The sequence below is a fragment of the Monodon monoceros genome, unplaced genomic scaffold (assembly GCF_005190385.1).
Source record: "Monodon monoceros isolate NGI ecotype Baffin Bay Population unplaced genomic scaffold, NGI_Narwhal_1 Super_Scaffold_6, whole genome shotgun sequence".
Classification (NCBI taxonomy): Eukaryota; Metazoa; Chordata; class Mammalia; order Artiodactyla; family Monodontidae; genus Monodon; species Monodon monoceros.
Window position 1 is genome coordinate 55,369,812 of NW_021703783.1, and position 13,034 is coordinate 55,382,845.

The 13,034-nt window shown below is 37.6% G+C and overlaps 1 protein-coding gene across 2 annotated transcripts in view; it reads right to left on the reverse strand.

The window, feature by feature from the left end:
- Nucleotides 1–9,499: 9,499 nt before the first annotated feature.
- Nucleotides 9,500–13,034, reverse strand: part of ZFC3H1 (zinc finger C3H1-type containing) — a 49,703-nt gene continuing 46,168 nt past the window's right edge. The window contains exons 32-35 of one of the 2 annotated variants that reach the window (XM_029205223.1): nt 11,599–11,700; nt 10,924–10,963; nt 10,597–10,659; nt 9,500–10,467 (exon numbers count right to left, since the gene is read on the reverse strand). In XM_029205223.1, the coding sequence (XP_029061056.1) occupies nt 10,330–10,467; nt 10,597–10,659; nt 10,924–10,963; nt 11,599–11,700 (343 nt within the window). In that variant the 3' untranslated portion in view covers nt 9,500–10,329. The remainder of the gene's footprint in view (nt 10,468–10,596; nt 10,660–10,923; nt 10,964–11,598; nt 11,701–13,034) is intronic. The other variant, XM_029205224.1, reaches the window with a different exon arrangement.

Below are 13,034 nucleotides of genomic sequence, written 5' to 3' on the forward strand. Positions count from 1 at the left end.
TTTCCCAACATTTGGTTATATTCATCACTCATTGTGGCCAACCTTTGATGTAGGAAGGTTAGTACGCGGGCAAGTATGGCCTGTTTAGAGGAGTCGGTTTGACTATTTTCAAGTAAAACATCCCTTCCCCACTTTTGATGCAATTATGAATTAACTGCTGAGAGTGTTCTGCATCCAATTTTTTGGAATATAAAGGCAATCTCAAGTGAATAGGTGTTCTTTGCTTCCATATTCCCCTCTTTTCCCCACCAATTAGGACTAAAATCCATTTCTGCTTGGATCAGTAGCTCTTGAAGTTTAAATATGGGTATGAGATCTGCAAGCCAAACATTGTTTCAGTACCCTCCTCTCCACAGAGACTGAAGACACTCCCAGCTATACAAGCTGCACCTGGAGTAGCCAGGGTCCAAGATGGCCTATCAATGACCTCCACCTGCTGATATTCACACCCTTGTGTAATCCCCTACCATATTGTACCAAGGTTGGTCTGTGAGACCAACATATGGCAAAGGTGATGGTGTGTCATTTCCATCGTTAGATTATGAAAGGCTGCAACGTCCACTTTTAGTGCCCCCTCTCTGTCTCTTTCCGCCTGTCTCTGTCTCTCTCCCCTGGCTCACTCGCTCTGGGAAAACCAGCTGCCATTCCATGAAGCCACTCATGCAGTCTATGGATACATACATGTGGTGAGAAACTGAGGCCTGCAAACAAGTATGTGAGCAAGCTTGAAAGTAGATCCTTCAGCCCTAGTTAAGCCTCAGATGACTGACTGCAGCCCCTGTCAACAGCTTGATACAGCTTCATAAGAAATTCTGAGCCAAACCACCCAGCTAAGCCACTCCTGGATTCCTGACCCACAGAGACAGTGATAGAATAGTTTGTTGCTTTAAGCTGCTTAGCTTTGGGGTAATGTGTTATACAGCAATACATAACTAATCTAACTCTCCTTTATTCACAATAAACAAGGAGTTATCATTCACTAAAATTTCAGGACCACTTAAAAGATTTAAAACTTGGGGAGCCAGAATTACTCCTTAGCATCAGTCTTAGTGTGAAGAACACTGATAGGATGTAGATCAATGGTTAGTGCTACATTTCTGTGCTTGGTAGGCACACACCTCAAATGAGACAGAGCCTGAAGAAAACTATGCTACGTGTATCCACTGTATTCCCAACATTTAGATGTTCCAGTGATTTGGGACCACATTCCTGCATTCTTTTGTATTTCAAACAATGAAATCCATGCGTTTTTCTCTAGCCTTGACCAGTGCTTCCCAAATTTTAATGTGCGTAAAATCATACAGGGATCTTATCAAAACGTAGTCTCCAGTTCAGTAGGTCTGGAGTGGGGCCTGAGATTCTGCATGTCTAACAAGCTTCCAGATGTTCCTGATGCTGTAGATCTAGAATCACTCTGAGGAGAAAAGGCCTAGATCACTGTATTCTCTTTAGTACATTTCCCACAGTAGGGAATTTCCAACTTTTTAAAAGCCATAGTTTCCTTTCATCTCTTTGCAAGTGCTATCCCCGTCCGTCAGCACCATTTTGTTTCCAAACCTTCAATGGAACTTTATTTGCCAAATAAATATAGGTCCAAAGTAGCTTGATTTTATATATATATATATATATATATATATATATATAATGGAGCATTACTCCACTTTCTTTGTCCCAACTTGTTCTTCAGGTCTTAATTACTCTCGGGAATTGAAAGTAATTAGACCCCCCAACCACAAGCCTTCTCTAGTTATACTGAAATGCTGCCCTAACCCACATTTCTGAGGCTTCTTCCCTCAAACTGCTTCTATAATCTCACATCTGCTTCGGAAGGCTAATGTTATTGAGTATTTAGCGTTCCAGGGACTGGCCTAAGCCCTTAACCTGTATGATCATATTATCCTCACAACCTCAAATAAGATATATAAATGCTAGTTTTAATCTCCTCTTACACAAGAAATGTTGGCTTAGAGGAGTGAACTTTCCCAAGGGTATGTAGCCAGGCGTTGAACACAAATTAAAGAGACCTTAAGCATTATTGTGATAGTTGTCTCTGAATTTTCAGTCTTCTCAGCCCTACCCCCTACATATCTAAATATGCAACTTTCTTGCTTTCCATTCTTCCATACTTCTCAACAAGTTACTACTTAAGTTGCTTAATTCATGTGGCTCTAAGAACATACTCCATCTTCTGTCTTCAGTGTCTTAATCAGTGATGCAACTTAATGATCTTCAGACATAGGTCCACAAATGTTAACTGAATTTGGTTAACTTACTGTGTTGTCAGAAGACAACTCTACTGAATCTCAGAAGCTCAATTTAATAAAAGGTATGTGGGGCAGGTGGAGGTAGTGATGAGAATAAAAAATTTTAAATACCTGAAAAATCTAGGGGTATCTGATTTCAGACACAGTGAATCCTGCTAGCACCAGAATCTCTTTCCCCATCTCAGTTCCGTGTTCCTCCTGGACCTCATTCCCAATGGGCTTTCACGTTGCTTCTGAAGTAGTTCCAGGCTGCCACAGTTCCAGGCTTACGTTCTACTAGTTTAGTAACAACAACAAAGAGCCTCCTTCTCAGTAATTCTCCCAAAGGCCCCAGGATTGCTTCTCAGTGAACCAACTTGTCACTTTAGAAGTTGTAGGTTTCCAACTAAGGGCATGCACTCAGAAGTCCACTTCCCGGGTTTGTCATTTACTGGGTCTCAGTTGAGTTACTTAACCTGTTGTGACTCAGTTTATCATCTATAAAATGGGGATTTTAACAATATCTCATGGGGCTGATATAAGAATTTAAATAAGTTAATCAACCTCAAGCACTTAGAACAGTGTCTGATATAGACTAAGGCCTCAACTAAGCATTAGTTATTAAATGCCCATCCCTGAACCTACTTTAATCAGCTAAGTCTGCGAAATGTACTTTCTGTTTTCCTATTCCAAACTAAAGATTTATAGAGTAGGATTATAAAACTGGAAGGGATTTTAGTGGTTCACCATTAGTTTTATTTAGAGATCAGAACTAGGTTCAAGCCACTAACCTCATTCTATAGTCTGTTTACTCTAATTTGATGGTGTGGGAGAGATGTTTAGCTGTCCCCAAATATGTATTCTATGCTTCATCCTTGAATTTTTGCTGTCCACATAGCCACCTAAATAAAGACTACATTCCCCAGCCCCCTTGCAGTGGCCAAATGTCAGAAGAACGGGACAAAAGTGGATATGGTTATATTTAACTTCTATGAAGTACTCTTAAGAGAGGAAGTTTGTCTTTCCTTGTTTTTCCTTCCCGCTAAACAGAATGTGAACAGAAGGCCTGGGACTGGAAAAGCCATCTTGAACCATCAGGACCACGACACTGCTGTGTGCAATTCAGAAAAAGGCCCACCCTCCCCATAGAACTTGGTGTCCAGGTGGTCCCTTTTTGTGAATTAGAAAAAGACCCTCCTTCCTCCAGACCGACTCAACCAGTGCCCTAGGATGCCTGATAAGCTAGCCGATCATGGGCTTTGACCATGTGCAGGACATGACAAGCAGAACCATATGTGGCAGCTCTCTTGGGAATAGTGATCACACAAGACAGAAGGTGCCTAGGCCCTCTATCACCAGGGAGTGCCACACTGCCTGGATTTTTACTTAAGAAACTTTTCTTCCTTCCTTCCTTCCTCCCTCCCTTCCTTCCTGCCACATCGCCTAGATTTTTACTTGAGAAATTTTCTTCCTTCCTTTTCTCTTCCTTCCTCCCTTCCTTTCTTTCCTCATTTCTTTCTTCCTTCCTCTTTTTCTTTCCTTTTTTCTTTCTTTTTTGTATTTATAGCCAATTTTACATTTTATTTTTATTTTTTTGCATAATTTTATTATTTTTTAATAGTTGATTTACAATGTTGTGTTAGTTTCAGGTGTATAGCACAGTGATTCAGTTAAATATCTATACATATACATATTCTTTTTTAGATTCTTTTCCCTTATAGGTTATTACAAAATATTGAGTACAGTTCCCTATATTATACAGTAAGTAGGTCCTTGTTGGTTATCTAAGCCACTGCTATTTTCATTTGCCAGTCCTAACATAGGAGGCTCATTTACAATATATTGGAAGCCCTGGATTTTACTCTTGGCTATTTCTACTCAGACTCTCCTCTCCCACCCCCCGCTAGATCACATTGCTTTTATTCAGTACTGCATTAATCAGTCACCAAAAGTCAATGCTGCCAATTACCTCCTGCTTTACGTTCTGTGATTTTTATCTCTTTCCACCACTGGGACCAGAGCTCCCACCAGATTTGGCCTCATTACAATAAAAAGTAAAATCATAGTTAAAAATAAGGCAATTCTCTACTCTTAAGATTATGTTCCTGGAGGGCTGTCTTCCAGCTTGGGGATCATGCAAACTTTATGCAATTTCTCTTGCCTGATTAGGTCATTTTATTACTTCTGCCTGGAAGCATAAGTAAGCTTAAATTGGTCAATACTGCCATGCCCTTTATAAGCAATTCCAATAAAAAAGTATGGAAAGTGGCTTGGATTACTGTCTACTCTTTGCACTTAAACGAGCAACGAATGCTCTTTCTAGACCCATCAACAAGTGAACACTGAGTCCCGAATTAAGGAGTGGTCTTTATCCTCCATTACACCATAAAAAGAGCCCACCCAACATGCTGAGAATCCTCAGAACTGAAAAATAGTCTTCATATTGACCCTTTTGACTTAAAAGTTAAGACCATCTGCTAATGGATTGTCTTACCTGTTATTTTAGGCAATAACACCAGGAATGAACCACTGAATTTAGATGACAGTGATCCCCGTTGTGTTTTTTAATTAGACAGCAATTAACTCATGCTTGACTATTGGTAGAGTCATATGCTCCAACTGATGGCAATGAAATTATGTCCAAAAAAAGCAAATTGTTATTTTATAGCATCTCTTTGCCCTCAAAATTTTGGAAAATGATCCCAAACTCAAAATATTATTTTTTTAAAGATAACTTCTATTATATGATCTCTCAACACCCGAGGTAAGTACTCATATTTCTATATTTTGTATATGTAGAAACAGACAAGAAGCAATGAAATGTCCTGTCATGATTACACAGCTAGTGGGAGCTAAATCTAATATCCAGATCTTTTAGATATGCTTTTTTCATTACAATGGTTCACACTCCTCTATTTCTTTGTAGCTCCATTTCAACTAGCATAAAGTGCCAAATATATCCACAGGCAGTCTCATAATTTTGACTGTAGGATGTGCCAAGCTGAGTGTTGGTTCTGGCCTTGGCAGGAGATGTCCTGATTACCTCCATTAATGCAAACAGCTCACCAACTCCTCTATCACCCTTCCTAATTGGTTCAGCTCCCTTAGGCTGCTGGCTATTATTCTCTTTCATAAGTCTTACATCACTAGGTAAGAACATTTGCAAGACTTAATTTGCTTGACAGACCAAACAACATTGTAAACCCACCTTTGATTTTGGCTGAATTGATATTCAATCTTGAAGCTTTAAAATGACCAAGTAAAGGACAAATGCAGTATATTCTCTTTTAGAACAGCTGCGCAAATAGCTTTCATGTTTGGATTTGGGCTTTTACTTCATACATTGAAGGTGCCCTTGAAGAATCATATGTTTCTGTTTTGGGTGGGCTCCAAAACTTACTAAAAAGCTTTGCATAAAAGCAAAATATTCATAATTCTATGTGGTAGCTGTGATACAACAGACTTATATTCTTAACAGTCTATTCACTGTCTTCTATGCAGTTGTGTCTTTAAACTGGAGGAAAAAATTCAGACCCACCAGCACTCGCCATAAAGTCACATCACTCGCCATAAAGTCACATCACTTAAGACCAATCAAATTGGCCTTGAATATTTCAGATCTTCTGCTTTCTTGTTGAAAACAGGAGGCATATATTCCTTCTAAGTTCATGCAAAATTTTTTCCTCCCCAAGTGAATTATTTTATTCCTGGCATTACTGAGTTCCACGTCAATTGAAACATTTTTGGAACTGGGCTAAAATATGTCATTTGGAAAAATCAGTTTAAAGCACTGAAGACTGGGCCATCTCCAGGTAGTTCTTCTATATAAATAGAAAAATAACCATGATTCATAACAGAGCCACAGAATATACCTTATAGCCTTGGCTGGGAATGAAACAGGGCTCTGCAAGTTGCAGATACTAGTAAATGTTCAAAGTAGCATTTTATTCATACGTTACCCAAAGTTAGGGAAAAAAGAAAGGAAAACACTAGTAGCAGCAGTTGTAACTCCAATTTGACTTTCTATGTCAAGGCTTTTTAAATTGGGCCTGATAAGACTGACTCCTACTCAATCATGCTCATATGGATTTAGAAGCACAATATGCCTCAAGAGGTCTCTCTTCTGGACCTGTGTGGCTGCTATGGAGTTTCACATGTCTTACAGTGTCATCATGTCTAACAAATTGTCAGTTGTGCATAATTAGCACAAAGCCAGAGAAGGTTTTTAGGAAAGGAGCTTCAAGATGGCGGAAGAGTAAGACATCAAGATCACCTTCCTCCCCACAAATACATTAGGTTTTTAAATATTCACAGGTTTTTAAACAGTGCAAATCATCCTCCAACATTTAGGTGTAAGTGCCACATAATTTTTGAAAACAGTATTACCTGCCTCAAGTTTTCATCCTTCTATTTTATGACTTAGCCAATAATCCACTTCTATCTGGGAAGACTTTCCCAACCTCCAACCCCAAATTTGGAGCCCCCCTTGGAAATGCTTCCTTGGCATATACTCTTCTGTTCTGTTAGACTAAGGGACCTCTATTCATCCTTGTGTTGAGAATGTCTTAGCACAGTGCTCAAATTGATTCTGGAATGAAAAAGTGCCTGACTCTCCACTATGGGGCCTCTGAAAACATGTTGTTGGGTCCCTCTTGTCAAGGTCACTGAATGAAAAGTGGAGACAAATTCAATAGCCGTTTCACCATCTATGAAAGACAGACACAGCTTTCTAATATCTACCTCAAAGATGTCAGAGAGAAAAAAATGAAAAGCTCTTTACACATTTAATGCAGATATCTCAATCAAGTAGTACTCAAAAAGTATCACCTAACGATTACTGAGGAAGGCTATGTGAGTGGTGGTGGAGGATGGGAATGAGAGTAGGGTGGGGCCACACACCCTTAGGTGGCTGTTCACTGGCCCCTGAAACAGTGAGCACACAACTGAAGAACACCTGCAGAAAGTGAGGACATATTTTGGTGGTATATGGAATAGAGCCCTAAAAAAATTTCTTTTAATTAAAAAAAAAAACTCTTTTTCAGCTCAGCTCTACGACCTACATTAAAAAGTACCATGACTTGGAAAGATAGAGACCCAATTGTGAAATTGTGAGGGACAAAAAAGAATATAAAAAATGTTCCTTAGAAGCCTACCTTTTCTTGAAAAGCTCTTGTTCCAAAATGCTCTGTATGATGGCTGTTAATTTGTACTGAGGGGCAATGATACATTTGCAGGCATAATCCCCAAACCTGCAAGGTCACTAAAATCATATTTCCCCATTCTTCCCTCGCACTAATGTTAACAGAGAGATATGAAAGCAGACTTAAGGAAATTATGACCTATCTGTGAAAACATGACAGCTTTCAGCAAGAACATTGGTCCTGCTTTGTATTATAGCCACATGTTCCTACTTTTTCAACAACCTTGAAAAATAAATATTTAAACTCCAATCTTCAATAAAGTCCCTCTACATTTGTTGTCAGCTTTTGCTTGTCTGCTTAGTGCCTTTAGTTCTTAGATGTTGCACCTGGAGATTCTTGCTTGCTTTATGATGTAGGTTTATAAGCCCTTTAATTGAAAGCAAACCGCCTTAGATAAGCCAGTGACAACAATGTTACAAGGTCCACTTTCCGTTAAAAGGCAAATAGAAATATTAGGCTGTTCTCTAAAATGAAGAAAAACACATAAAAATACACTGCAATCTGCCACACCACTTCCTTTATTGGAGATAAAACCCCATGGCCTAAAATGCCTCTTTTGTGTTTTTCCCCCCCTGACAGGAGTGGGAGAGTGTAAGGAACTACAGTTCTCAATGACTAATCTTTTCTCACTGCATAACATTTCTTTGCCCAAAGAAAGACTTTAGTCATAATGTTAAATATTATATTCATGTTACTATAATAACTATCAACTTTCACCCCAAGTTTTGTTTAATATTCTAATTATTACTTGTTCAAAGCACTTCATTAAAAAGAAAGTAAAAGTGAATATGGAAGGATGACAGGAACATACACCTCACTCATAAGCAGTGCTTGCTATTCTTTTGTGGAGGTTAAAGTGAGTCTGTAAAATGACAGGAAGAAAAAAGGTGACATTATCTTTAAGGCAATATAATTTCTATAAGATAGCTTCATGATTTTAAGTAGCAATACGACAACTGATCAAAAAGGAAACAGCTGCTTAACATATGCTAAGGCCTCTGCCTGCATGACTGTGAGCATGTGAACTGGGACCTCTGGAGCTGTCACAATTTACAGCCTGCATGGCTGGATCTTGCAGTTGCATTCTTTTTTTAAAAAAAGAGACAAACGTTACTGCTGATGGAATTGTTAATGCAACAAATGGTAGGTTTTAGTTAGAATTTACAAAAATTCAGCAGTCTCCAAAAAACTATTGAGACATTTCAATTAATACCAAAAATATTACACTATGGGGAGACAGACTGGAAATATTTTTCCAAGCACCTAACAGTGGTTTTCAAATAATCAGGGAAGGAAAAGCTTTCAAGGTTGAATAGTTAAATGCATACAATGGGGGAATACCCCTCTGGGATTACTATCTTCCACCCAAGTTTCTTTGGTTTTAGATAGAAACCATATAGCCTCTTTTTGGTTTAATGAAAGACGCTAGACAAATGGGTTCTGTTCTTGACCTCACCAAACAGCACTTACTAGCTAAATATGCACCGTCTGGCAGGCACATTAGTAGAGCATCAAAACATGGCTTTATTTTAACTAAGCATTATAAAAATGTACAGATGTACAAATTTGCCTAGTATTTCATGGGGCTGTTGCTCTGTCTTCAACAATTAGATTGCATTGTAGCTGTAAGACCAGATTTGTGGCAGTGTGTGTCATTAACAATTTTTCTACCAAGCACAAATAACCCACTACAGACTGAAAACAAAACAAAGCAAAATAAAAACAAAGTCACCTTTACATTTGGTCATATTGATATTCAACGTAAGACCACATGTCACTAAGCAAATCATTCAAACTATAGTTGGGAGATACTTTCTAAACCCCGTGGTCGTAAGAACAAGGAATTGAATGATAGTGCAAGCCTATCTGTTCACTGTCCTCAAAATAGAACAGGACCCATCTTCTCGTGAATTTAAAAAGACACTGAAATGTTTTTATGGGAAAGCAGTTCAAAATAAGAAGTACTGATATAGTTATAGTGAATATCCATATCTCCTACTTCAACCCTTTCCCACCGGAATGTGAAAAGTGAATAAAGACAGCAACATTTTTCAAAAAGTTAACTTATATTAAAAATATTTTTATAAACAATTTTAATACTACAAAGTAGTATTGCAATACAAAGCAGTTCAAATATTAACTGTTCTTTAAACTGTTAAACTTTATTATAAATTAAAATTTCTTTACAAAAAAAATTGCACATAATATTTGACCACTCTTAGGTTCTGATGCACTGGCATTTGCAATAGTTTCTTTAATCTTCAAGTTAAACAGTCTCGGCAAGGAGTCCAGAACGTAGAAAGGGCAATAAACAACCCTGTTAGAGCATTCAAGTGCAACTAGCAGACTTGTGGCCATGGCAGTTACACTTTCCTTAAGATGGACTGCTTAAGTTTTAAATCCTGAAATGAAGAATCTCAAAAGGTTTAAAGAGGAAAAACTAAAAGGGACTGCCGGCTTTTTACTGTAAACACAGCCCTGGAAATTAAATCCCAAACAAGAATCTCTCAGGCATCAGAGAGTGTCAAGTGAATCAGGAATAGCACAACATAAAGGAAGGGGGAAAAGTAAAAAATAAAAACAAAAACAAAGCAAAATGAAAATAAATGTCAGTCACTTTGAGGAACTATACTTACGTACATGATGTTATGAGAATCTGGCAGGGCCTAGAAGCAGGCCAAACAGGAAGTTCATTTATCCAAGCGAAGAGGGTCATGTTCATTGCTTCCGGTTTTGAGGATAGGATATTGTAGGGGACTTGATATGATCAGTAATGCTTGTCTGCCTTACACAGACCTTAGCCAGGGATCAGCCTAATCTTGAAGGATCATTCAAATAATTTTTGGCAATTATTATAAGGACTTAGAACTGACTGCACCCAGTGTTCAGTGATTCTTGCTTTCTGTTTTGTAACTGTTTAAATTTAAGAGCTCATTTAGGCTGACTCCAATCTCTTGGCACTTGGAAACTAGTTTTCTCAGGTTATCAGTTTTACCTCCTTCTGACGCTTCAAACAAGAGTTGCTGTAAAAGACAGGGAAGCATAGAAGTAAGACTTAGCTAGATTTTGAGCATTACCACATCAATGGATATGGCACATGCAGAAAATTTATAGGAAAACTTCAAGATGAAATAAAAGATAAAAAGCATTACATCTTTCCACAGTGATGCACAAAGAGGTAACTTCTGTAAGGCTCTCTGATATAAACGGTGGACCTATAAGATAGATATATATACAATTCCATCAGGAAATGTGGTGGAAAACACCTTCATAATCCTAACTATTTGAATGGTACTTCATAATATAACAACATTCAAGACAACATGGTTATGCTGGATTTTGGAGTTTCCAAACATTTAGAGTTCTTAGGATGTTAACTTCTATGCTTTAATCCTTTTAAATTGAGAAGTCAACAAAAAGGGCAGAATAGCTATTTAAAAAAAAAAAAGCAACCCATCTGATAGTCAATCACGGCTTACCTCTCTTTGTCCCTTTAGAACAATCTCAGCAGCAATGGCTCTAAGAAAAAAAAAAGGAATATAGAAAAGGGAAAAGAAAAATTTATATATCTTTGAACAAAATGAGATACTACCACTGGCAGAATACTGACTGTGGGAATCTGAGTACAAAACTTCCTGAAAGTAACAGGCTAAATTTCCAAGGAGGGTAACCTATAGTGAAAAGAAAAATTCAACAATTTTTATCAACTTTACAATAATAAAGCAGACCAGTGTTTTGAACATAAATAACGTTCATGAAAAATACTCATAATTACTAGTAAAAAAAAAATACTTGGCACTAACACCTTTAAAAGAAAGAAGACATCAGATTATAATAGGGGGAAACCCCGCATTTCAAAAGAGATAGTCTTAATATGTGTATAGCAGATCTGTTTGTTTGGTAACAGTATTGTTATCTATATGTTCTCCTTCAAGGAAAATTAAAACTATCCATTTTGCTTCTAGAGGTAATTGTTAATGAGCACGCCTTCACTCTTGGTATAAAACCTCGGCAAGTGCCAAAAACAAATCTAAATTAGAAGAGAGATCTCTCTGGGGGGAAAAAATAGATGTCATTTCAGATTTACCTGTCTGGAGCAAACCTTATAAATAAAAGCAATAGCTATAAAAACATGTACATGATTGTTGCATTACATTTTCCAGGTGGCCAGGCATGTTGGGATATTATATGTAAACATCTTGGCTTGAAGTTTCAGAATCTGAACATTGCTTTCTTCCCATTCATGTTGAAGTAGCCTGTAAAGTACATTCAGGAAAATGAACAAAAGCATTGCAAGTATAGGGAACTCCAAATGAGCTCTATGAGCAGAATGTTTGATGAAGCATAATTTTTGGTCAGTTAAATTCTATCAAGGCTATTCAGCAAGTATTTGTAGAATGCCTCTTACAAAACTTACCCTGGGAAAGAAACATGCAAACTAGCAAAAGGTCTAGTCAAGACCCATACCATCTTCAACAAACTAAAATAAGGCTGATGTATTCCTATAGGATACTAAAGCATTCTCTCCAAATTACACTCCACATTCTCCCTCCCTGTAAATTTTCTAAAATAATGAATTGATATATTAGAGCAATTTCTTGGTATTTTTCTTTCTTTATTAAACACAGTATACTTAATTGTGAATGTTTCTTGAGCTAAAATGTAATAAGTACAGTGATTAATTATTAAGTTCTCTATTCTGAAAAAAAAAGGACAAGGATGACCTTAAGAAAATAAGAAGTATCAAAAGTAGAACTTTACCAACAAAACCAACAATTAAACTACCTATATTCCAAAATGCCTATCATTATAGAAACTACTCAAAACATCAGCACATTTTCTATTTCACATGTTTTATCAAAGGTGATGTTTTATAATACAAATTTCTATAATTAACTTTGGCAGATTAGCATGCTTATTACTAAGAATCTTTATTATAAAACGCTATGGCGTTATTTTGTTACTCTTATCACAGTCGTAAGCCTTTGAATTTTTTTCAATCTCTTATATCATTTTCCTACATACATGCTAAGTGGAATGTAAATGCTCTAGAACACAAAGGGATATTTGATAACTATTTTAGGCACCTTATAATCCATAAAACAAGCTTAGAAACATAAGACACAACTGATGCAGTGGAAATGACAGCATAAGTAGAAGCCAAAGCTTTAGTATGCAGTGTACCTTTTTGAATCAAAAAGCACAATTCCTGAGGGTTGAAATGGGTTTTACTCTATCAGAGCAGAAAAACTACAAAGAAATGCTCTAAAAAAATCTTGTAATTGAATGTATGAAATCCCTGGATAAGTGTTTCTCAAATGTGGTTTGAGGGCTCTAGCTCAGGAATCTGCATTTTAAATAACCATCCCAGGAGATTCTGATACATGCTAATATTTGAGAATGACTGACGTATATGAAAAGAAGTCATAGCCGGACTTCCCTGGTGGCGCCTGCCAATGCAGGGGAAACGGGTTCGAGCCCTGGTCCGGGAAGATCCCACATGCCACAGAGCAACTAAGCCCGTGCGCCACAGCTACTGAGCCTGCACTCTAGAGCCCGCGAGGCACAACTACTGAGCCCACGTGCCACA